Source organism: Taeniopygia guttata, chromosome 2 (assembly GCF_048771995.1).
Source record: "Taeniopygia guttata chromosome 2, bTaeGut7.mat, whole genome shotgun sequence".
Lineage (NCBI taxonomy): Eukaryota > Metazoa > Chordata > Aves > Passeriformes > Estrildidae > Taeniopygia > Taeniopygia guttata.
The window spans coordinates 128,450,439-128,476,796 of record NC_133026.1 but is presented as its reverse complement, the minus strand read 5'-3'; the positions used below and the strand labels follow the sequence as shown (position 1 = coordinate 128,476,796).

At 39.2% G+C, this 26,358-nt stretch overlaps 1 protein-coding gene across 1 annotated transcript; it reads left to right on the top strand.

Annotated features, from left to right (window-relative positions):
- Positions 1-897: 897 nt before the first annotated feature.
- VIRMA (vir like m6A methyltransferase associated) lies at positions 898-26,358 on the top strand. The gene is made up of 24 exons (XM_030266425.4): positions 898-1,042; positions 3,188-3,303; positions 3,543-3,629; positions 4,023-4,071; positions 4,539-4,707; positions 5,600-5,722; positions 6,528-6,830; positions 7,523-8,675; positions 9,733-10,224; positions 10,983-11,137; positions 13,713-13,795; positions 14,246-14,339; positions 14,475-15,019; positions 15,595-15,830; positions 16,555-16,807; positions 18,345-18,562; positions 19,746-19,878; positions 20,463-20,615; positions 22,278-22,438; positions 22,699-22,795; positions 23,722-23,888; positions 24,051-24,382; positions 25,212-25,355; positions 25,810-26,358. The coding sequence occupies exons 1-24, from the start codon at positions 980-982 to the stop codon at positions 25,965-25,967; spliced, it is 5,484 nt and encodes a 1,827-aa protein (XP_030122285.1). The 5' UTR covers positions 898-979; the 3' UTR covers positions 25,968-26,358.

Sequence of the window (26,358 nt, the reverse complement as noted above, 5' to 3'; positions counted from 1 at the left end):
TTCCTGAACTAGTTTCACCACCGCAAATGGATGTATTAAACCACAGCCTTGTTTAAAGTGATGCAACATTTTCATGTGCAGTACAACCTAGAGGACTGCTGCTCCTGGTCTAAGTAAAAGTTTGGAATGATGAGAGAGGAGCAAGCTCAGCTACTGGAACAAAAAAGGGGCTTGTGAAGTCCCTATACACACATAAACCAGTGTATTTCATAAGCAGCCGTTTCAGGCACAAGAGGCAGATAGCAAGGGATAATTATCACGCTTAAGGACAGGGCTTAAGGTATTTGGCTGAAGTTTCCATCTAGAGATGTAACACATCATTTTACCGCTTCCTCCAAAAGCACATGGTGCAGCTTTGCTGTCAGGCACAGAGATCGTACAGAAACGTGTGTAACCAACACCGCTTGCGTAAGATTAATTCCACATCATTCTGCTGGCCAGGGGCCGTCTTGGGCTTCGTGGTGTCCCCAGTGCTTGATTGCTGTTGCAGAAGAGCAATGGATGCTAAACAGGTACTTCGGCACTGCGGAAATGTTGAAAGGAATTCTGCTACTCGGACTTGAGAGAAGCGACAAGTTCTTCACCTGGAAAGCGTTTGCTTTAAGCACGGGAAAAGCTGCAGAGGAAATTTCTCAGGCGGGGCTGAAATTAACCAGCACCGAGTTTGTGAACCCGAGCGGCGGCCAAGGCTCGGCGCGGGTTGCGGGGACGCCCAGCGGGGACTGGGCTCTGCGGAGAGCGGCGGCACCGCCCCGCCGCTCACAGCCCCGACTGCGGCCCGAGATTTAGCAGGTGGAAGGTTGGACTCGACGATGTCAGAGGTTTTTCCCCGACCTAACTGAGTCTGTGACGCGGGGAGCGCTGCAGGGACGCAGCGCTGTCTGCGCTGAGGGCGGCGGGACCCGCGGTCCGCCCCGCCCCGCGCGGCCGGAAGCGCTGGCGCGCGCGCCGGAAGCGCGTCCCCCGCGGCCCGGCCAAGATGGCGGCGGATGCCGCCACCGAGCTGCTGTTCCTGGACACGTTCAAGCACCAGAGCGCGGAGGTAAAACGGGGTTTGGGTTCCGCTTCGCCTCTCACCTCCCTTCCCCTCCTCTCCCTTCTCCTGGGCTACTGCTGGCGCCCCCTTGCTTGCGCCGGGGCCTGCCGGGAGTGCGTAAGCCCCGCTGGGGCAGGCCCGGCTGCGGTCGGGCAGCAGCAGCCCCGGGGCAGGTGCCTTCGAGGGGGAGCTGCCGCCTCCTTCCCGCTCGCCTGACGCGAAGCCTTTCTCGAGCCGCTGTCCTGGCAGCCCGAGTGCTGCTGGCAAGGGCCGGAGGGTGGTGGGAAAGCAGCGGGGATTTAGAGGTGACGGGGAATGTAGGCAAGCGGAGAACAAAGAAGATAAACGTGCTTCGAGAAGGCGATATAATGCAAGAAGCCGACTAGAGGGCCATGCTCTGCCGCTTGTGAGATTTCTGATGCTCTTGTGTAGCTGATGATGAGGAGGGATATTTGTGTGTTTGTGAGGTAGTCTCTTAGATTTATTCACTTTACACCAAATGAGCGTTTCAAGCTTTTTTGGCAGGGGTCGATCGTACAAATATTCCACTTCAAGGCTGTTGGGATTCTGAGCATCTTTGAAACTGCTGATCTTGCAGCAGATGTGTTTGGGGCTGAGCTCGATGAAGAGTTCAGGGAGGAGGAATGGGACTGTTAGGGGAAAAGTAGCATGAGAAAGACGTTCAAATTTGTAGAATAACTGGACTGCGTTAATAGGCATTAAGGAAAGAAAGTGGAATATTTTGAGCTCATGTTGTAGCCGTTTGGATCAGCTAGGCCCCAGTTGTTTTTTTAATTCCACTTTTTAAAACAATGTTAGGTGGGGAGTGCTACCCAGTGCTGTTCTGCTGGACAGAAACAGTAGCCACTCATATTCCTTTCCAGGGCCCTATGTTCTCTTGTTGAACATTTTAATCTTCTAAAATAATTTTCTGTCACTTTCATTCTTACTACTGGCATTGTCCAAACCTGAACCTTAGGTAGTTCTTGTGTTTCTTGAAAGCCTTCTTTATGTTATGCTAATTCTTTGGCTTTGTGGATTATGAATGTTTCACTGGAGCTTACAGTTCTTGAAAAGTACTGCTGTGTTTTTGAATAAAATAATTTATTTGAATTAGCAATGCAGTTTAGCTGCTATTGAGTAGTTCTGATCTAGGGTCCTTTTTAATGTTTTGTAGAAGTGGGTAGAATTCACTTGCTGATTTGGTGATGTTGGTGCATGGCTGTCAGGGCCATTGTATCATTTAAAGAAGAATTTGTCTTTATTTGGGTGGTGCTCCTAGGGATGAAGCTCCCCAGAGCAGCCCTTCCTCCAGAAATCTGAGCGTCCTGCATGACTCAGATGTTTTTAGAGGCACAGATGAGCTCCTACAACCCTCACTCCATGCAGGCTGCACTCGCCCTGTTGCTGTTCGTGCGTCTGTGCTCCCTGTCCTAGCAGGATTCCTTTGCTTCCACAATCCAGCTTCTAACACATCAGCCCACAGGCCAAGCTGTTGTATTTTGTGCTAAAAAATGTCTGCATCGATTTTTTACAAGACAGTAACACATGCCCAAAACTATATCTTAAAAGCTGTTTTTAAAACTCCACTTTGTCTGTTTCATTGCTTACTAGCTTTCTAAAAATTTTAGTACTTGCTTTCTGCTGGTTTAATTTGCTTTCTGATTGTAGTGAAAGAGATCAACTTGCTTTTTAATTTTCATTTTTTAGTTGTGTTAATAGGCAGGTCAGTGACTTGGGTTTTTTTTTCCATCGGTCTGCTAATTCAGCTTGCTAATTGGAAATGTTATTCTGAACTTCTTTTAAGAAAGTCTTTATATGTTTACAATTGAACATAAATTTTTTAAATGTGTACCATTTTATGAGCATATATATGATAAAAATGGTGGATAAATATAATATGATCTAATGCAGTGAATTTAGTGAGAGAAGATGTCCAGCATTAATTTTTTAGTAGCTGCTACATGGAAAGTCACTGTGAGTTTGATAACTTCCTAGTTTGCTCAAACAGCTTTTTGGAGGGTGTAAGGATTCTTTATACTTTATGTTTTATTATTAAGACTGCAATATGTTCTGTTAGTAGAGAATACAAGTCCATGATGTTGTTTGTGTTTTACGTTTCCTAGACTTTGCTTCCTCTTTGTTTTGTAGCAAAGTACCAATATTGATGTGGTTCGTTTTCCATGCGTGGTTTACATAAATGAAGTCCGAGTCATTCCTCCAGGAGTGAGAGCTCACACAAGTTTGCCTGATAACAGGGCTTATGGGTAAGTGAAAGATTCCAGGTATCAGTTTCAAGAAAACCTTCCTCTTACTTTTTTCTTGAGCTTTCATCTCTCAACAGACCTTCCTACATAAAAATGTAAAATGTATTTGGGTGTTTGCCAGACTTGTAATTATTTTGGGGCATTCCTTAAATAGGATAATTTTGTGGGTTTTATCTCCTTGGTAGTCCTGCTTACTCTGATAAGGAACTCATCTAATTTTACTTTCATTCTGTTCCTAGAGAGACATCCCCTCATTCATTTCAACTGGACTTGTTTTTCAACAATGTCAGCAAACCAAGTGCCCCTGTTTTTGATCGGCTGGGAAGGTAAGTTCTTTCAGGATTAGTGTGTGACTTCCTTATCTACCTTTAATTCCTGAAAATTTTTAGAGTGCAGAGAATGTGCAATAGAAAATCCTCTATCTCCCAGGACTTTCACGTTTGGTTTGGATTTTGCTAGTTTGTGTTCTTGTTCTTTTCCTCTCATCTGTGTGGAAGGACGGAGGTTTATGCTTAAAGTAAGAAAAATTTCTGCTACTTTTAAATTTACAGAGTCCATATATATTAATGCCAAGAATTCTGTAGAAATAAGTGATTTTTCTTTCTTGTACATATTTGTTCAGTGTTTTATTGTTGGCTTGTGTGATTACTATTGCTGTGTTTTATTCTGTAAACATACTTTGTATTAATGAAAATTACTTTGTATCTTTCATTTAACAGCCTTGAATACGATGAAAACACTTCAATTATTTTCAGGCCCAATGCAAAGGTAATGCAATGTGATTTAAACCTCTTCTTTCCCTGCATATCTGTCATTTAGGTGTAAATATGGTTTCGTGTGGTGTGTTAACACTATGTAAAGTGTTTTTTGTTTCAAACCTTATCCTAAAACCTGTCTGTAGTTTAGGTACTCTTTACTTCAGAGTCTTCTTGTGTTTTTCATGTTGCTGTTTGTTGGGTTTTTATTTGTTAATAGGCTGTAGTAGAGTAGGGATCTATCTAGTTAATGAATATACTGCAAGGAGTTTAATGCTTTTAGAGAAAGGTTATTTGTTGCTATGATTGATGTATTTCATGTTTTCTCAGTTTTCAAAATGTGGGATAAAGTGGTGTTTTAATGTTGGATTTTTCTTTAGGCTTTTATGCAGATGCTGATACAGCGATGCTAGAGTAACTGTTTTGAAGTTGTCTTTAAGTGCTTTTACTTTTTTAAATTTTTTTTTTAAAAACCAACAGGTTAACACGGATGGATTGGTTCTTAGAGGGTGGTACAACTGTCTGACTTTGGCAATATATGGCTCAGTTGACAGGGTAATAACTCATGAGAGAGAGTCACCTCCTCCACCACCCCCTCCGCCTCCACCTCCCCAGCAACAGCCTGGATTGAAAAGGAATCCAAAACATGGTGAGTCCTGGGGGAAGACAGAGATTTTTTTTCTTTTACAAATCAGTGTTACAGTATCCCATCTGAAAAACAAATCCCCAATTCTTCCAGATTTTAGATTACAGTGGCTTTCATTTTTCTTTATTGTGTCTTTAGTTTCATATTTTCTTCTAGATTTATACTGAATGGTTTTAAGTAGGGTCTCATCCAGTGCTTTTATGAGAGTGGTTTATTGGTGTGTTGCTAGTTACTTTGGATGGTAAAAATGCAGTTTATCTTTTGTGAACTCATTACAATGTAGATGATTGGAATATTAAAAAAGTGATTAGAATAGTATTAAAATCATAAGAAATTTCACAGTTGTAGTTAACTTTGCTTATCTGACTTGTGTAAAATACATTACAGGAGAGTGCTCTGCACTGGTTTTAAAACCATGAATAGAATCCATGGTCAAGTTTCTGGTTCGATTTTGGTTTTAGATTTAAAATTAGAACTATTGGTTAAAGTATGGCTAGAAGACTGCAAAAATTGAATACTATGTGCAGTAAAAAACAGTTGTAAACCATAAAAACCAGTTGAGTCAAATGTGAATTTTTTTAAAAAATCAAATCACATCATTGGTAGAGTTACAATATGAGCAGTGTCAAAACCAAAATTGGCAATTACTCATGTAAGTTTTAAACAAGTATTACATTAAATAATCAACAGTGTTAATAAGCTTGTTTACTGATGTAGTTCCTGTTTACATCAAAAATGACTTTAGAAAGTTGCCTTGTGTGGTGCAGAATATAGATAAAATAAAAGCTGGGCAATGATGTTCCCCAGTCAAAAGTAGCACCAGACCCCAAAAATTTTCTGCTTTTATTCCTATGGTTTCATTAAATGCAAGTTTTTATTTTCCCAATAAATATAGTTGATGGAGAGAAAGAAGACCAATTCAATGGAAGTCCTCCGAGACCACAACCCAGGGGACCAAGGACACCTCCAGGCCCTCCTCCTCCTGATGATGATGAGGATGAACCTATGCCAGTGTCAGGTAGAATGAGAAGAGACTGTGTTTTATTTGCTGCCCATCACTGCTTAGAGGAGGCAGAATTCTCTGTTCCTGTCCAGTGTGAAGTTTCTTGTCTGCTCTTACTTCTGCTGGACAGATTCAGTTTTAGGAAAGGGATTTGGAAAAAAGAAAAAGTTTTGGGTTTGTTTATTTGCATCATTTTTAAAGATAGTATAATGAGAATATATGCCGTTAACCAATACACTGTTGAAGATGTGCTCATGTTTTATATAAGTGTTCTGTTGACTCTGGTATCCATTGTCCTTCTGCATTATTCTGCAGCATCTGCCAAGTTACCCAGTCTTTGTATTAGTTAGAAGTGCCAAGAACTCTACATATTCATAGTCTGGCTGAACTAAGTTCTTGTGTTCAGTCAAATCACAAGATGGTTTTTTTGTATCTCTAGGGGATGTATATTCTAAAACATATATGCTGCCATTAAAGACAATAAAATATTTCTATAAATACATTAGCAAAAAAAAAAAAAAGGAGGACCAATGAGAATTTCTTCTCTTAGATGCAGGGGGATACATGGTGACGACGGATGTGTAAAAGGCTGAGGTAGTTAATGACTTCTTTGCCTCAGTCTTTAGTAGGAAAATCAGTTACTCTCCAGGTACCCTGACCTGGAAGACAGACGCAGGGAGCCAAGTGACCCTTCAATAATCAAGAAGGGGATGCTCGGGCCAAGTGTATGGGGCCAGATGGGATCTACTCGTAGGCCAAGTCCTGTTTAATATCTTTCAGAAAAGTGCTCTTATTTCTGAAACTTTGTATGTATTTTTAGTGGTTGGGGAAAAAGAAGATGATGTGGACCATAGGGAGGATTACTTTGAGCCGATTTCTCCTGATCGAACGTCCATTCATCAAGAAAGCCAGTATTCTGATGATGGAGAAGTAGAGGAAGATCAGCCAGAAGATGGGGAAGATGATGATGATGTGGATGTTGAGGAGGAAGAGGATGAGGACGATGATGACGACGATGATGATGATGGTCATACAGTAGAGAGTATTGCTGATGAGGAAGAAGAGGAGGAGGAGGAAGATGATGAAGATGAAGAAGAGGGTGAAGAGGAGGAAGAAGGTGATGGTAAGTTATAGAGTTTAGAAAAAAAATTGAGGTTTCTGAAATTTTGATGGCAGTACCTTCACGATGAGTATGTGCAAAGGGAACTGAATATTTTTCCCTTGGTTATTGCAACATTGCCTTATTTGTGGTCCTGACATCTCTCAAGAGCAGTATCTCACTGTGGAATTCCTTTATAGTAAAACTTTCTGTAAACAGAGGAAAATAGATACAGTTGTATAGGTGAGAATGAACATTCAGTCTTGTTATGTTTTGTTTAAAAATGTAGGAAAGCGGTGAAAGATTATTTCTTAAGTAAAAAAACCAAATGAAATTGTATATATAATTCAGTTAGTTGTCATCTTCTTGTATGAAAGATCCCACCCATGTCTATGCAAAAATTTCAGGCTAGAAGTTCTATTATAGGTGCAATCAGAGGAAGAAAATTGGACAATATAGTTGTAGCAATGTGCAACAAGTTAAACTTCTGTATACATTCTTTTAAATTACTCCATTATTACATAAAAAAGCCATGTCAGGTGGGGCTTTCACTCATATCTTGAAAGAGAAAGCATTTTGTATGTTAGTGTGTGATTGTTGTCTAGCTAGTAATATTTGTGTAAAATGAATCACTACTTTGTATTTGGAAGATATTCTCTGCAGTTATGAACTGGTTTATTCATAACTGATTCGGTAACTTAATTGTCTCTTTGTAGGAGATGACGGCTATGAGCAGATTTCAAGTGATGAAGATGTAATTGCTGATCTAGAACGTGAAACATTTAAGTATCCAAGCTTTGATATTGAATATACTCCGGAGGATCTGGCATCTGTGCCTCCTGTGACATATGAACCTTTTGAAAAGGAGCTTGGACCGCTTTTATACTTCAGCTGCCCTTACAAGACTGTATTTGAAAATGAAGTTGCTAAAATAAAGGACCAAGACCCAGAAAAAGAAAATTCAGGGGCAGCGGAAGGCTCAGTTAAATTAACTGAACTGTTGGAATTATATCAAGAGGAAAGGGGTGCAAAGTGGGTCACAGCATTGGAAGAAATTCCAAGTTTAATAGTTAAAGAATTGAGCTACCTGCTGGTGAAAGACACAAAGCAAGACTATATTACCCAGCTAGTAGACTGGACCCTGCAAGCTTTAAACCTTCAGGTGGCTCTCAAACAGCCCATTGCTTTGAATGTTCGACAACTCAAAGCTGGGACAAAATTGGTATCTTCGTTAGCAGAATGTGGGACTCAAGGAATAACAGCACTCTTGCAGGCAGGAGTTATTAATGTGTTGTTTGAACTGTTGTTTGCAGATCATGTATCATCGTCCCTTAAACTTAATGCTTTTAAAGCTTTGGATAGTGTCATTAGTATGACTGAGGGAATGGAAATGTTTCTAAGAGGTGGCACAGAGGTGCATGAAAAAAGTGGTTATCAGAAACTCCTGGAACTCATACTGTTAGATCAGACTGTGCGAGTTGTTACAGCTGGTTCTGCAATTCTCCAGAAATGTCACTTCTACGAGATTCTGTCAGACATTAAAAAGGTGGTGGATCAGTTGGCAGAAAACACTCCTCCTCTTCCTAATCACACAGAGCCAGAACAGGACCAGGACTTGGCAGGACTTGAAAGAACCAACCAAGAATATGAAAATGATGTGGAGGCTCCTATGGATATGGATCATCTTTTGGAATCTTCTAATATAAGCGAAGGAGAGATGGAAAAACTTGTTAGTCTTCTTGAAGAGATCTTCCATTTGATGGAAACTGCTCCTCATACAATGATTCAGCCCCCTGTGAAATCTTTCCCAACTATGGCACGCATTACAGGCCCTCCAGAAAGGGATGATCCTTACCCTGTCCTGTTTAGGTATAGCAGTTGCAAATTCAATTTCTAGAGTGTGTTCCCTCCAGCTTGATAGAGATATATTTCAGGGGTGACTTTGTTGAATAACACATTGCTATATATTTAATTTAATTCTTTTTTGAAAGATTCCAGATTGTGGATATGAAGTCTGAGAGAGTTTGATGAGTTCATATGCCTGGTATTTTGTGGGCTTTTAATCAACCTAGAATGCACCTAGCCAGAAATTAACATCCTTATTACTCCTTATTAATCTCCTTATTACTGGTAATGTTCTCACCCTTCAGTTGCTTCATAGACGCTAAGTGCTGTACAGTTTGAAAATGGTTGTAAATCTAGAGTGTTTCATTTGTCATCTTGGAACATAACTTTGTGTATGGATAAAATAGGTCTGGAATTCCTCAGTCTGGATTTCGAGGTGGCAAGATGCAAACTGGTCTCAGATTCATGAAGAGGTCATGCAATTGTGTCACTGTGCTCACTTTGACAGCACAGGCAGAGAAGCTGAGGCCTGCCTGCCTTCAGCCAGTTAAAGCATCTAATGGATTCTTACTCTGTTAGCAAGTTCTGTCTAGAGCTGTTTCTCTAAATGCTGACATATTTCTTTGGTAGCAGTGGTGTAGGTCATGGCTGAATATAAGCATCTATGTGCAATTAGTCTTCAAAAATTGCCTGCTAGAGATACTGTAATGATTAATTTCCTAGCACATTTAAAACATTGAATCTGGCATTGATGATGATTAAGATGCAGCAAATTTAGTAAAATATAGTGTCCTGATTTGTGTGTAGATATAGTTGAGGTGTTTTGGTTTTTTTTTGTTTGTTTGGTTTTTTTTGGTTTTTTTATGGAGATCAGAATTTTAGGACTTATTCTTGCAAATATTATAGCAATTATGTTTTGTAAGGTTTAAATTTTGTGCTACTTCATAATTAGTAACTATTTCTCCTAGTCCACAGAGCAATAAGTACTGAAGCTAGTAGGTTTAATATAAAGTGTTGAAAAACATTTGTAGTATTGCTGATTATTTTCCTGATTTTTTTTTTGGTTTTTTTTTTTCCCCAGATATCTTCATAGTCACCATTTCTTGGAATGCATTACTTTGCTGCTGTCTCTTCCAGTGACAGGTGCACATCCAGGTGTGCTTCAGGCTATCCGAGATATATTGCGTTTCCTGGCACAGTCACAGAAGGGCCTTCTTTTCTTTATTTCTGAGCACGAGGCAACAAACTTGCTAGTTAGAGCACTTTGTCAGTTTTCTGATCCAGATCAAGAGGAAGGTCTGCAGTCAGATGGTGCCAATGAGGATACTTTTGCCCTGTGGCTGCTCCATTCAACACAGACATTACAGTGCATTTCAGAATTGTTCTGCCACTTCCAGCGGTGCACAGCCAGCGAGGAGACTGACCACTCAGATCTGCTGGGAACACTTCACAACCTTTACTTGATCACCTTTAACCCTGTAGGAAGATCTGCTGTGGCTCATGTATTCAGTCTGGAAAAAAATCTCCAAAGTCTTATTACTTTAATGGAGTACTATTCCAAAGAAGCTTTAGGGTAATGTATGCATTTATTTATTTCCTTTAATTTTTTAGTTTTAGAAGTATCTATATTTTATAAATAATTCAGTAAATCTAAAATAGTTTTCTTTTAGATCCTGATGTTTTTATTTAAAGCCAAAACAACTTTTAAGTAGAAGCATGTATACAAAATCAGGCCTGTCATTTGTAATCAAGTACTTAATACCCCAAATCTGTGTTGGTTATCAACAGACTTCTTGTAATATATGTAAGGCAAACTTTTGATTATGTGAAAAAATGAGTAAGTAGGCAGTTTTTATTCAAGTATAAAATGTTGCCTGTAAAACAAGCAAAAGGTTTTTTGACTGTGTACGGAGAGTACTGCATACTACGCTGGGGTGGGAATCTCTCAATTCTTCAAGTTCTTGTAGATGTTAAATACAGTCATTGTTTTCTCTGGACAGGCAGTTGTACTACTTTAGGTAGCTGTGATTTTAAAATGATTTGTGAAACAGATGAAGTTACATAAAAATAAGCTGCATGCCACTTGACTGGATCTCATGGTTTGTTGATGTTGAAATGAATATGAATGTGTATAAAGTGGCAGAAAGTCTTCACTTGCCAAAAAACATAGAAGAAAATTGTTTGAGTTTCTTTCATTTATAATTATGTGTGGCAATCTTTTTTAAAAGTAAAAGTTCTGTAGGTAGATTTTTAGAGGTCAAATAATGAAAATCTAACAGATACCCAGTTGTGTTAGCTGAGATCTAAAGAAAATCCTTATTGTTGTTTCAGAGACTCGAAGTCTAAGAAGTCAGTTGCTTATAATTATGCCTGCATCCTTGTTTTGCTGGTGGTACAATCTTCCAGTGATGTCCAAATGCTGGAACAGCACTCAGCACCTCTGCTGAAGCTTTGTAAAGCAGATGAAAATAACACCAAGTTGCAAGGTACAGTATGTGTAATTATCAACTGAATTGTTTGAATGTATAGAATAAATCTTTTTTTTATGTGAATAATTGGTGCTTCACAGTTGTCTGGCTTGGATAATGAAATTACTTTTCCAGTTGCATCTGATTAGTTGAGTCAGTGAGATAATGCACATTTTTTTTTCTGTTAATGAGAATTAAATAGGAAATATTAATAGTTGTCTTGGTTTGAAAAGACAGGTGTCTGCTGAGGAAGGCAGGAGCCTCCCCTGAAATGGGAAGTGTAAACGCCCTCCCTCTGAATTGTTATAATTTTGAAATTAAAGGGCTCTCAGTCAAAGATATGGGAATAGGAATAACAGTTCCTTATTAGGGAAGAAAATTTGAAAAAAAAATTAAAATAAACAATGCAGTACTACAAAACAACACTAACAGAGTCAGAATACGACCTGACACCCTGTAGGGTGAAATGGTGGCTGCAGTCCTGCAGTGATGGGTGTGGTTCTGTTGAAACCATGATTCTGTAGAGTGGTGTAGTCTTTCTTTAAAGATCATGTGGTGGTGTAGATGGGCCTGGTCTTCCTGTGGGAATACAGCGCAGAAGGCTGCCCTGGTGTCCCAGAATCTCAGATTATATCCAGGTAGGAATGCTTGGCTCCTCCCCCTGGGTGAACCATCTCACAATGGGATGATGTAATTTTATCAGTCATTCAGGGAGACTCAGTGGTCCATTAACAGAAGATATTTCCAGAGGAAGGATTGATTTGTGGAAGAGATAAAGAAAACTGCCCAATTAACAGAATATAACTGCAACACCTCTAACAGGTGGTAAATAGAATACACACTTATCTTGCAATCCAGGACAATAGTTAATTTTTTTTTCAAGTAAAATAGCTACCATGAATTTTGGATAATTACAGGAAATTTGAAATTATTTAAACTGTGTTGATAATAGGAGAGCAGATTTCCGTAGACGTGGATTAACTAGTCAGTGAGCTGAGTCTTATTTTTATTTGCTATTGCTGTGGTTTAACCCCCACTGAACACTGAGTACCACACTACTGTTGCTCACTCCACCACCCACTCCCAGTGGGATGAGGAGAATCAGGGAAAAACAAGTAAAACTCATGGATTGAGATCAGAAGTTAAATAATTGAAAAAAGTAACATATAATAATACTAATAATTCTAGTGATAGCAATAGTAATAATTGTAATAAAAAGGAGAGAAGATACAAAACTCAAGAAAACAAGTGATGCATAGTGCAATTGCCCACCTGCTGATCAATGCCCAACCCCTCCCCAAGCAGTGATCATCCCCTTCCAGGCAGCTCTCCCAGTTTTCTGAACATGGTACGGACTATCCCTTTGGACAGTTTGGGTCTGTTCTGGCTGTGCTTCCTCCCAGCTTCTTGTGCAGCTCCTCATTCGCAGAGCATGAGACACTGCAAAGTCCTTGATTTAGGGTAAACACTGCTTAGCAACGACCACAACATCAGTGTGTTATCAATGTTTTTCTCATGCTAAATCCAAAACACATCAAATAACAGCAACTAGGAGGAAAACAAGCTCCTATCCTATCTGGAACCAGGACAATGATGTAATCTGACAGAATCTTTACTACTAAATAATCCTGGGACTGTTCTAAGGCACCTAGGCCAGCTGACATGGAATAGTCCATGTTACCCTGTTACTACATCTTTTGATGTCCAGGCTATGTCTTGGTGTTTTCCCAGCTTGTGTTGACTTACAGGTCAGGCCTGGAACACTCAGAAAAATCCTGCTGGAGACTATTCTGACACCTGAACAATGAAACTCTGATGTCCAAAGTTGTGCTCTGCACTGGTTAACCAACTCATGTAGACAATAATTTCTTCCAAAACTTAAATGCACTGAAAGAAATCAGAATTCTTCAAAGTTTTAATTTGAATCTCTAATTTGTCATACTCTTATTTTTGTTCCTCACCTGATCATCAGGCCGCTTTATGAGAAGCAGGGCTAGTTTATTAAACCAAATAAAAATCAGTCTGAGTCATCAGTTCATATCCACTTGGTCTTCATGTTCTTATAAATATTTTTAGGAACAATGTTTTTTAAATCTTTAAATCTCTTATCCCAAGAACCTAGGAGTTTGAGGTTATTCTAGACTAAGAGAGAGACTGATCATCTGTAGGGATTTCTAGTATGAGTGGAGTGCAGGGCAGAGATTGGCTCTATTTGGGCACTTAATAGAAGTTTTGTACTTAGTTTGTAATAACCTATTCTGTACATTAAGGGGAATGTGTTTCGGTTCTTTTCTTTAGCTGACAGTGCCCCTTAATGTCTTTTGTAAAAAATTATTTGATTACAGATAATGCAGGTAATGAGATGAAAATTACCTTCAGATCGATTTGAGCCAAATTTTGTCAGTGTGCATAATATATATTGCCTGTCCCGAAGTTCTATTTTTATTGATGCTTTTTAGCTGGGTACAGCTGCACTATGTGCTCCGCAAATTTTGCTCTTGGCTTTAGTGCCTATTTTGTAAATTAAGTACATTTTGATTGAAAAAGGTTTTATGATCATAAATTCACTGACTTAAGTCTTTTTTTTCCCCAGAGCTCAGCAAGTGGCTTGAACCTTTGAAAAGTCTTAGATTTGAAATAAACAGTATTCCAAATCTAATTGAATATATCAAACAGGTCAGTAAAATATAAGTAGATGCTATCTTTTATTTATGTTCCGTAAGCTTAGACCTTTTGTAGTCTGATTTTGTCTTAGATATGCACTAACATAATTAAAAAATACATATTATTATCCAAAAGAGATGTTTCTGAGATTAAGGCTTATGATCTAGGCTGGGTCTTGCATTGTTATATTTATTGAAACAAAATCTAAGGTAAATGTATGATACAAAGATCTAATTATTTAAATCTTTTAGCTTCTTGTAAATCACAGTGCAAATGTTGATACTTTTTTTTTGTTTCTGCCGTATGACTGCTTACCAAAAGGTGAAATAATTAAACTTAATTTTTGTGATATACTTACAGTAACTAAATACAGAATTTGAATACTAAGCAAGCAGTATACTGATGAAGTCCTTCCTTGTTATACAGGCTCATTCATTTTTTCTTTTTCTTTTCCCCTAAAAGAATATTGACAGTTTGATGACTCCAGATGGAGTTGGTCTTCCCACTGCACTTCGTGTTCTTTGTCATATTGCGTGTCCACCACCTCTGGTAGAAGGTATGGCTCATGTATTTGTACAGTTAAAGTATAAACCTCAGTTTTCTGAGTCTTCTACTTAAACCTGGCTAAAGTGTAACTGTGATTGCCCAGGAGAATTTAGAAATACAGAAATGTTATTTTTTTTCTGTACAGGACAACAGAAAGACCTTAAATGGAACCTTGCAGTTATTCAGCTTTTCTCGTCCGAGGGAATGGACACCTTCATCCGGGTGTTGCAGAAGCTGAACAGCATCCTTATTCAGCCTTGGCGACTCCATGTCAACATGGGCACCACGCTGCACAGAGTTACTACTATTTCTATGGCCCGCTGTACACTGACTCTCCTTAAAACAATGCTGACAGAACTCCTGAGAGGTGGATCCTTTGAATTCAAGGACATGCGTGTTCCTGCAGCACTTGTTTCTTTACACATGCTCCTCTGCTCTATTCCTCTCTCAGGCCGCTTAGATAGCGATGAACAAAAAATCCAGAATGACATTGTTGATGTCTTACTGACTTTTACACAAGGTGTTAATGAAAAACTTACCATTTCTGAGGAAACTTTGGCAAACAATACTTGGTCTTTAATGCTGAAGGAAGTTCTCTCATCAATTTTGAGAATTCCTGAAGGCTTTTTCTCTGGACTTATACTGCTTTCAGAGTTGTTGCCTCTTCCACTGCCCATGCAGACTACTCAGGTATAACTGAGATATATTTAGTTTTTAAAGATTTTTTATTATTTATATATAACCCTTTTTCTATTTTTTTTAGTGGTAGAAAGAACAGATACGTGAAAGGATGAATTAAAGTTGTTGTAAAGCATTTGTGCTCGTGCAGATTCTTTGTAGATAAGTCTTCTTCAGCAGAAGCGAAATTGGTATTATTTGGAGTATTTTTCTTAAGCTAGCAGTTATATATTGGTTTTTTGTCCCAGGTGAGATTATCTAGACTCCTATTCCGTTACTTATATGACTGTCTGTGAATCTTTTAATTTAACTCAGAATGCTGAACTTGGCATATTAAGGCTCTTCTTTCTTTTATTGTGGATCTTGAATTTGTGATCTTTAATAAGTAAGTATAAAAGGTGTGTGACAATCCATGCTCCCGAAGGAATACCTAATTTGCTAGCTCATGCCCTGTCATTTGGTGACAATGAAAATGGCATTCCATATTTTTAATGAGGACAGTAGTCAGACTTTGTACATTGTGATAGAATTCAGGTTTTATCATAAGAATTGACAGGAAGAACCCTCCTGCCCCTCTGTTCCTGCAGGTAATTGAAGCCCATGATATTGCAGTGGCACTCAACACCAGGAAGCTGTGGAGTATGCACCTCCACGTGCAGGCCAAGCTGATACAAGAGATCGTTCGGTCTTTCTCAGGCTCGTCCTGCCAACCCATTCAGCATATGTTGAGGCGGATTTGTGTTCAGCTGTGTGACTTGGCTTCACCTACTGCTCTTCTCATCATGAGGACAGTATTGGATCTAATTGTAGAAGACCTGCAAAGGTATTTTTTGCTTTCTCTTGCAAAGATTTATTAATGAACTGTTAAATTCACCTTGCTTCTGCGCAGGAGGAAAATACCTTGGAAATATTACTCATTATGGGCTGAATGAATTCTCATTCCAGTGCTATATGCTGTGTCCTGATAATGCTTAAAGTTGCCAGAGAGTCAGCTCATAGCTCTTAAGTTTTGATGTAGACAGTTTCATGTTGTGTTTTTATGGTAAGTGTTTTAGGAAGTTTTTTTTTCATATTGGCCTTGCAAAGCCTCATCTCACCTATAAAGTGCTTTTAAGGACCTTTATAATGACATAAATAAGAAGAGTAGGCCAGTAAAGTTTTCTGTACTGGGATTGCATATGTGTATCGATGTTTGTAAACTAATGGAAGTTGAATGATACAGGTTCAGAGGGTTTTGAAACTGACTGTTCTTTATTTAAAACATAATTATCCACTTAGATACTGTTTACATAACAGCATATTTATCTTACACAATTAGATGCCCTACAGTATATTACATGCACAATAGATTAATTAATGATGTGACCAGAAGTTCTTTAGTGAAAGTTGAGCAGTTGTCAAAAAGTAAATGGAACTGTAAGTTTAAGTATGCAAACTAGGTGGGTATTTTTTTAATGCAGATTTATATGACTCCTGTGATGGTTGTTTTTATAGTTTCTTAGATCACTTTAAACCAGCTTTTTCACAGTGCACTGATACCCTTTCAGCAACACAGAAGATAAAGAGAAACAGTACACTGGACAGACCACTCGACTGCTTGCTTTATTGGATGCCCTGGCTTCACATAAAGCTTGTAAATTGGCTATTTTGCATCTTATCAATGGAACTACTAAAGGAGATGAAAAATATGGAGAAGTTTTTCAGGAGCTCTTGGCTTTGATGCGATCAGCTGGCGACAATGTCACTCATCAACAGTGTGCTGAATATGTAACTTCCCTTTTGCAGTCCCTCTGTGATCAGGTATTTGCTATATTTAATGCATAATGTGCATTGATTATTGTAGGAGACAAATTAAATGCAGTTGTTTCTTAAGTACCCTTTTTCTTCCCCAAAATTAAAAAAAATCAACATTGTTAAAACACAGAAAGAAACGTATGCATGGTTGGCTACTTTGGCAGACATGCTGCCTTCTTGTTCTTGATGATTTCCATTTTATGACATGTCTTCTGCATTATGTGCATTGTTTTGGTAGCTCATTAGAGACAAACTGAATGGCACTAAGATTTCCTGTCCCATCAGCTGAGAGAGGGATACCATTTCTCCATGTGGGCCACTGACAAAACTTGAGTTGTAGCTGTACATGTCGTACCTAGTTAAATAAATATATGTCTCTTAGTGGTCTAACTGAAGCCTCTTGAAATGTATTCCTAATATAAAGATATGTATGCTATGCTGGCATTGTAAAACTCCTCCCTTAAAAAAAAAGCAGAAGTTACTAGAGCAAGGTAAGAAATGCTGGTTGAAAGTTGATTCATAGACTGGCCCTGTAGTTTCTTATTAATGTGTGCACAGATTTGCATGCCATTATTTGTCTCACTAGTGCATGCATTTATTTGATCTAGTGCTTACCCAGTTACACAAAAGATACTTGGATGTTGTTGGTCAGTAGAGCTAATCAGGCATTTGTATATAAACAAGATCTCTGTCCATACAATCTCGTTAGGAAAAGCAGTCTTGTTTTATTTTATATGGAAGTGACAGAAGATCACCACTTCATAGGTGGTGTCTGCAGCCTCTTAATTTTCACAGAATCACAGAATCAAAGAATATCTCAAATTGGAGGGGACCCATAAGGATCATCAAATCCAACTCCCTGCCCTTCACAGGAATATGTAAAACTAAACCATGACTTTGAGTGTTATCCAGACACTCTGAACTCTGCCAGGCTTTCTGCCTAATCACTTCCTTGGTGTCTAATCACTAACCCTGTTCCAGTGACTGACCAACCTCTGAGTGAAGAGCCTTCTCCTGATGTCCAACCTGAACGTGCCTTGGTGCAGCTTCATTCCATTTCCCTGTGTCCTGTCACTGGTCACCAGAGGGAGGAGAGCACCTGTCCCTCTGCTGCTCCCCTTAAGGCACTTGTAGATTGCTGTGAGGTCACCCCTCAGCCTTCTCTTCTCCAGGCTGAACCAGCCAAAGAACTTCAGCCTCTTTGACCAGAATTTTGAGATTGAGGGACACATTGATTACCTAGGCAGGAAACTGTGTATGTTATCCAATGACTAATTGGCTTTTATTTTAGCTCTGTTACAATATTTCAGAATTTGAAGCTTTTATGTTTTAGAAATAAAAAATGGTTTGTAACCCTTAACAGCACTGAACAAAAAAGATACTCTAGATTGCTGATCAGTATTTCAGTAATAACTGAAATACTGGAATAAGATAATAAAGGGATAATGAAAGAATCCAGTGCTTCTGACTTCATGTATGGTTTATATTTACTGCAGGCATACAGAATGAATTTTTACTATATGTGTAATAATAATTCTTTTAGGATATTGCACTTATTTTACCAAGTTCATCCGAAGGCTCTGTGTCTGAATTAGAGCAGCTTTCCAACTCCTTACCAAGCAAAGAGCTGATGCCCTTAATTTGTGACTGTCTGATGGAAACATTAACAAATTCTGAGAGCAGTTACAGTTGTCTGCTGACCTGCATCCGAACAATGATGTTCCTTACAGAGCATGACTATGGCTTCTACCACTTGAAGAGGTATGGTATTTTATGATTTCACTGACAGCTTAAAATTGTTTAAAAACTGTAGTGTGAAATAATTTTCTACATGTTTAGTAGAGAATGTTGAGGATAAGGCATCTAAGCTTTTGTTTCTCTTGGGGGCTTCAGTGTTTTACTCAGTATTTTGGTCTTTCTTCACTCTCTGAATAATTTCTGCAGTATGCATACAGAAACACTTGGTTTCAAGAAGGAGACAAAGCACTGGAAACAGGTTTGTACACTCTGTTTCCCCTCTCCAAGGCTGGAGGATTAGAATGAGATACAGTGCTCTTGTTCTTTGCCTTTTGAGACACTCAAAGAGCTCTCATCTGGAACATTGGAGAGCTGACTGTAATTTGTCTATTTTTAGGGGATTCAGTTTGCACTTCCCTAAGTGTTCTGACCTCCAGACAGTTAAGGCTTTAGAAATGAGTTGGTTTTTTTCCAAACTATTTTTGTTCTCTTCTTTGAAGAGAATATGTATGTGTATTGGAAAATATTATGTTGTTTTGACACTTGATTATTTGTCCTATATTTGGACCTGTTTCTGTTTGCTGAAGTTGAAGTGCAGAGGCAAAAAGGTGAGGTTTGCAGAGAGAAAAAGGAGCCTTGTCAATATAAGGTTGTTCAAAACACTTAAAATCGTGCTGTTGGATGCAAAAAGCCGTACAACCACCACTGAAAAATTAGCAAGTTGTAAATGCTGTTCTTGCTATGATCCTGTGTGTCCAGCTGTCAGCTTCAGTGCACAGCCTTGCTATTTCTATTCATGTTGGCTTTACAGTTTGTTTTCTGCAGTTAGGCATCATGGGATGGAGAGAAATTGTAGCTGCAGGCATGATCCTGCTTCATACATAAGGTCCTTGTGCAAGCATATATTTCTGTACTTCAGTCCCTTTTCTACCAAAGATGAAATTGTAATTTCTTGAATGTTTTGGAGGTAGAATATATAGCTGTATACGTGCACTCTGAAATATCTACAGACAGTTCTGGTGAAAACAGGAGTCTAGTACAGAGAAAATAATGAAGCTCCAGCTTTGTAATCAAGGTTGAACTTGATAATTGTAAAATGTGCCAGGTTTATTTTGCATATATGCCATTTTCTTATAACCAGTTATGGTGGAATGAATACAATGTATGTACTAATAAAGTATTTTCTCTCTTTTTATTTTTAAAACAGCTCTCTAAGAAAACACAGCAATGCTCTATACACTGTATTAAAGCGAGTAATAACTAGTTTCAGCAAAGACACGGGTGAACTGGCCTCTTCATTTTTGGATTTTATGCGACAGATTCTAAACTCCGATACTCTGGTAAGTGAATATGTATTGAATGCTTAAACTCAGCTGTATTACTCTGAAATCTGCAGTGTGGGACATGATCAGGAGCAATTATTTCAGAAAGCAGTTGATTCTGCTGATTGCTGGGTAAGGCTTTTCCATTAGTAATGTTAGTACCATCTTTAGTTTTTAATGAAATCTCTGAAAGCTGGGCAAGGATGTATGTTTAGTTACAGGGTTTTTTAGTAGGAAGAAAGGCATATGGGTTCATACTGATTTCCTAGGTGAATAGTATCCTGTGGTGTCCCAGTTTAGATGCACAGCATCCTGTTAGACAGCTGCTGTATTGATGTGTAGTGTAGCAAGGACTGTAAAATATTTGTTAATTCTGTGATACAGACCTCATCTTGTACAGGAAAGGGTTGCATTTGTCTTGATGCAGTATATAAACTTGCTTGTTGAAGTGTACTTTGTTAAAAGTTTACATCATATGTTTTTAAATCAAGAGAACTAATTTTGCTAGATATGCTCTATGTGTGTTTGAATTCAAAGGGGTTTGCAGTCCAGAAGTGCTGAACATTTTTGAGTACTTATTCCTGAACTGTCAAATATTTTAGGGATGTTGTGGAGATGATGGAAGCCTTATGGAAACAGATGGATCCCATTCAGGCAGAACGCTGGGTCTTACCACTGCAGAGTTAAAACATCTACTGCAGAACAAAGAAGAAACCCCAGAAAGCCTACTTCTTGATCTGGAGAAACATGTTATGGTAAAAAAATTCAAATAATCAAGATGATGTTGTGGTTTTGTAGCAGCACATGCTACGAGCCCAGGCAGTTACTGATGTCATGGAAGGCAGTACATGCCTACAAGCAAAGGGTGTAGGGTAGTGGTGAAGCAGATTGCTAATGTAATAAACAACAGGAGCCTCAGCTTAGGAGTGGCTGAGTGTTACTGGTGGATGGTAAGTGGTATTAATACTGGAGGCTGGATATTGTTGGATGTTTTCATCAGAGGCCTGAACAATGGATACCTTTTCAGTGAATTTGTGGATACCAGTAGGATGGGGAGAGTGACTGATCTGACATACAGCAAAGCCTCAATCCAGAGAGTCCTCAATAAATGCTTTAGGATTGATTTAGCAGAAAGTTTGTGTGGGTCATTAGGAAAAATGCAAAGGTCTGCAGTGAAAGCAGGATAATCCCATGCCTTGTTGCAGGCTGGGCTGACAAGGGCCAGGTGGTTCCATTGGTTGATAGGTTAAATGTGGGCCGACAGTGAAGGGTCACTAGAAACAGGTGAGTGAGTGTGTTCTCAGCCATTCTGGAAGGAGCATGGTCAGCACATCCAGAGGCCTTGTTGTCTCCCACCATGGGATGCTGCTGAGCTCTCATGTGGAGTGTTGTGTTCACCTGTGACCAGCTTTGCCTTCTCACCAGTTCTAGAGAGACCTGGAAAAGTAGGAGAGGGTTCTACTGAGGTGGTCAGGGACCTACACCACATGTGCTAGAGAGATGAGGAAGAAGCTGGGCTTGTTTGGCCTGGTGAAGAGGACTCAGGAACTATTTCAGAGTTTGCCACAGCTGTTTGGGAAGATAGTAACAAAGGTGGTGGAATCAAACTTCTTTTGGTAATTCCAGATGATAAATCAAGGGGCAATGCCCCCACAGTGTGGCTTCAGGGGTTCAGGTTGACATTAGGGAAAAAAAATTAATCATTGAGAGAGAAGTGAAGCACTGAACAGGTCAGTGGGGTTGTGGGCTCTCTGTCACTAGAACTTTTTTTAGACATGACTGGATAAAGTTATGGCTGATCTGACCTGGCTTTGATCATAGTGATCCAGCAGTGATGGTGTTGACTGGACTAGAGGACATGCAGAATTCAATGCATCTGACTTTTCTGTGATTATAATTGCAAACTTAACTCTGGTACTCAAATCTGGTTCTATGTAACTGATGGCAGCCATGCAGTAGGAGCTAATTTAAGAGAGTCTGTGAAACAGCTGGTCCACAGCCTGTTTATCACAAATGCCTTTCAGTTGCTATATTCCCTCCTGTCCCTTCCCTGGCTGCCTACATCTGTTAGCTAAGAGATTAAAAGCCAAAATTGGAACAGTAGACACACAGCATTGGAATGCTTTAACAGAGAGCTTCTTAAATAAAACCTGTGTCAGTGTCTTCCTTGAGACTGTTATAAAGGATATTGCATCAGTTGGGCATGAAACCTAGAAGGTGCATGTGGTGACATAGTATGTTTAATACCACACCTAGGAGCTTTCTGCTGTTGTTTGTGTACTCAGGTGTCTTACTTTCACTATTTGTGGCTAGGTAGACTGTTGTATAGTACCTCACCCTTTTTTTAATAAATAAGCAAAACATTATTCCTTCTGTGCAGAGGAGAAAAAATTCTGACTTGTTCTATGTTGACACAGGATCGTTCTAAGGAAGATGATGGCCTTGAATCTTTACTGGACAACATTGTTGGAGTGAGGCAGATGTTGGAATCAGCGGGTGATTCTTGTCCACTGAGTGACCAGGATGTTGAGCCTACTCTTTCTGCACCTGACTCTCTTCAGAATTTGTTTAACAACAGGTAAAAAGGTTGAGTGTGTCAGTAGTCTACTTGTGAATTATTTGAGAAAATGGAGTAATTTATACATACGTAAATTAAGTATATTAAAAGCAGGATCTAGCACTGTTGTCACTGCTACCTACGAGTCCCAATGTGTTTAATATCATGTAAGTATCAAGGGTAGGGCAGTGATGTTCACCCCACGTCCCTGTGGTGCTGTGTACACTTGCAGTTGGTTGTGGTTCATAACCAAACAGGCCTTTGGCATTGTTTTGTTGCAGGACCACGTACGTGTTGGCAGATGTGATGGATGAGCAGCTGAAGTCCATGTGGTTCTCACCCTTTCAGGCTGAAGAAATAGACACTGACCTGGATATGGTAAAAGGCTTCATTAATGTATCTGAAGTGGATTTAAAAATGAGGGTTAATCTGAGCTAGTAGCATCAGAAATTCATGTGGCCAGATGGTTTGTTTTCCTGAGCTCACCTTTCTAACTTTACTCTAGATAGAGGTTGGCATTTGTTAAAGGGGTTATCAAATGCCTTCAGATTGACTTGGAAGCTGCTACAAAATTCGTATCTTTTCCAGTACCTTAGGGGAACAGTTGCTGTGTCAGTCCCAAACTGCTTTTGCACTGCTGTTGAGGCTTTTCATCAGTTTGTATTAAATGTAGAAAAACAATGTGATTTAGTTTCTTCTCCTTGCTTGTCTTCTGTCATTTCATTAATACCCACAAGAGCCTGATAGCTTCACTTTTTTTTTTATTTAAATATTTGTTCTGATGTGATGAAAGTGAGAAACATGGCAGTAGTAAATGAAACTACCTGCACAAAAGCTTTTCACAATTGCTGAAACTTACAATCTAAACTTTAAAGCTAATAGTGAAAAATACAGTAGCATTCCTGGTTTTTTAGAACTAAAGAATTGGCAGTGTCTTAATTTCTTGTGTGAGAAATAATCAGTTTCTGTTGACTTAATTGCCTTAATTCTTTTTTAGTTGTAGTCTTTTACGTGCAAAGATAGTTATGCTTTAATTTCTTAAGCAAAACCAAAACTATATAAAAGTGACATTAATAAATTTATAGAGCTGTATCTTAAGCAAGAGAACTGTCCCACTGTGGGGCATTAAGTGACAAGACAGATGTTCATATTTCAGAGCTATGCCCTTCACTCCTTTTGTGTTCAGATCTGTCAAGATAATTTTGCTGCAGCTCTGCTGCATTTTTTGTTTTGTTACTGCTGCTCTCTTTTTCTTTTTTGGAGGTGATAGTAATGGTTGTTTTGATTAAACTCTCTCTTTGAAGGTAAAAGTTGACTTAATTGAACTGTCAGAGAAGGGCTGCAGTGACTTTGACTTGCAAGCTGAATTGGAGAGGTCATTTTTGTCAGAACCATCATCTCCTGGACGCACAAAAACCACAAAAGGGTTCAAGCTTGGCAAGCACAAGCATGAGACCTTCATAACATCAAGGTAAAATGAGTTTAATGAGTTAACAGAGTCTTCAGCATTGATTTGTATGTTGTCAAAATGTCAAATACCTTTCAAATTGCATCTCCAGTGTGGAGAATGCCTGAACATACATCAGTGATAGAGTGTTACATTAGCTAACTAAATCATGGTTTGTCATGACAGTGGGAAATCTGAGTACATAGAGCCTGCAAAGAGAGCTCATGTTGTGCCACCACCCAGAGGAAGAGGAAGGGGAGGATTTGGACAAGGAATTCGACCGCATGATATCTTTCGTCAGAGGAAACAGAACACAAGCAGGCCACCCTCCATGCATGTGGATGATTTTGTTGCTGCAGAGAGCAAAGAAGTGGTTGCTCCAGATGGGATACCACCAGCCAAAAGGCCACCAAAAGTGTCACAGAAGATATCTTCACGTGGTGGGTTCTCAGGGAATCGTGGAGGACGAGGAGCTTTTCACAGTCAGAACAGGTTCTTTACACCACCTGCTTCAAAAGGTATGTTGGTTCCTGTATTAGACCTGGAGTAGATGTAAGCTAAAGTTGCTTCAGTAATACTAAACCAATTTCCTAGCAGTTCATCATCCCCAGTATGAGATCTTCCTGAAGCAGTGTTACTGCAAAGAGTTGTTTAGCACCAGGAAAGATTGTCTTAAGGGTGAGAACCTCTAAAGCTGTACAATTGAAACAAGGCTGTGAATTCCCATGCTGCCTTTCTGCCTCTCTTTTACAAAAGGAGTCGGCTATTTTAGTGACCCTTGGAGTGCTTCCCTGCTTTTTGTGACACTGTAGTTTCTGAAATCAAGCACCACAGTACATCTCTGGGTTTAAATGAGGCTTTGGAATAAAAGGATGGACGATCCTGACAAGAATAAGATGCAATTTTCAGTGAACCTGGAGATTGTAACCTACAGAGTGTTAAATTTCTTTCATACATAAAGATTGCATTCCTTTTCCTTCCATCCCATAATTAGGGCAAGTCCTTGCAAAGTAGAAACAGAAAATACTTCTATTCATAAAGTTATAAATACTAGGATTTATTTCACCATAAAATCTGAAAGTATAAGAGTCTGTCTTAATACGCTAGATAATGTGATTTCTTTTCAACTTGAGTCCTTGCCTGATAAATAGATCTGTTCCCTGATTCTGTGCAGAATAACTTGTAGACTTCAAGTTGGAATACTGCAGGTATGTTGATACCGAGTATCTTTATTTGAATTGTGTAAATATTGTTACCACCCTGCGTATTGCGAAGATTGAAATGGAAAACAACCCCAACCCAGTGATGTTTGCTCAGCAGTGTGTTGGTTTTTCTCTCCCTATCTAGGAAATTACAGTCGTCGTGAAGGTGCTCGAGGCTCCAGTTGGAGTGCACAGAGTACGCCCAGGGGAACCTACAATGACAGTAGAGGTGGTCAAAGCAATTTTAACAGGGGTCCACTGCCACCACTGAGACCATTAAGTTCAGCAGGTACATGGTATTCATATGGGCATCGAACTATAGAGAATTCCTTGAATTTCATTTTTGCTTTACAAATGAAACCTTGCAAGGATGCTGCAGACACCTTGAAATTCAGCAAATGTTTTAAGCATATATGAACAGTTGTCACTGAGACTGTGTCAGATACGTGCTTTCGTACGAACTGCCCTGTAACCCATAAAACTTGCTGAATTGAACGCTTGATCGCAGAATCTTAATTTTGCACTCAGACTTTTGTCATTCGATTGTCTTCGTACCTCCATGGTAATCATAGCGCAATTAAAACAGCAGTGCTTGCCTAAAAGAAAAGTGAAAATTAAAAGGAGGAAAGAGACGCTCTTTGTATCTCATCCTGGTTTTGTTTCTTACGCTTTTGCAGCAGCTACTCCGCCTAGGGCTTTTTTTTTTTTTTTTTCCAACTGAGTATACTTTTCTTTGCTTTAAGGCTACCGACCGAGTCCTCGCGATCGTGCTTCCAGAGGCCGTGGAGGAATTGGACCGTCTTGGACAAGTGCTAATAGTAGTAGCAGTGGTGGCTCAAGAGGGAAATTTGTTAGTGGAGGCAGTGGAAGAGGTCGTCATGTACGTTCCTTCACAAGATAAAATAAGACCCAATGGTGGAACAGCTCAACCTTGTGGACTTCTGTGAAGATGACAAAGAAAGCAGCGTCGCTAACGGACCAATTCAGAGTTTCTGGTATCTGGAGGACACCAAGAGAATATTTTTGTCTGAAGAAAAAGCTTTTGTTTGATACAAGAATTGAAATTTCAATAAAATTCAAGACTTTTTGTGTACAATTGTAAATTTTTTGTTCCTTTTGAAAGAATGTTTCAATTTTTTTGTGGATTTCAGTAGACAATACTCAGTAAAGCACCTCTTTGAGTTAAGACTTGAAGGACTTCTTAAATATTCATTGTGCCAAAAGAGAGGTGCAAGTGTTTTGTGTGTTACTTATTACTGCAAGAAAATTAAAAAATAATGTATGTACGGCAA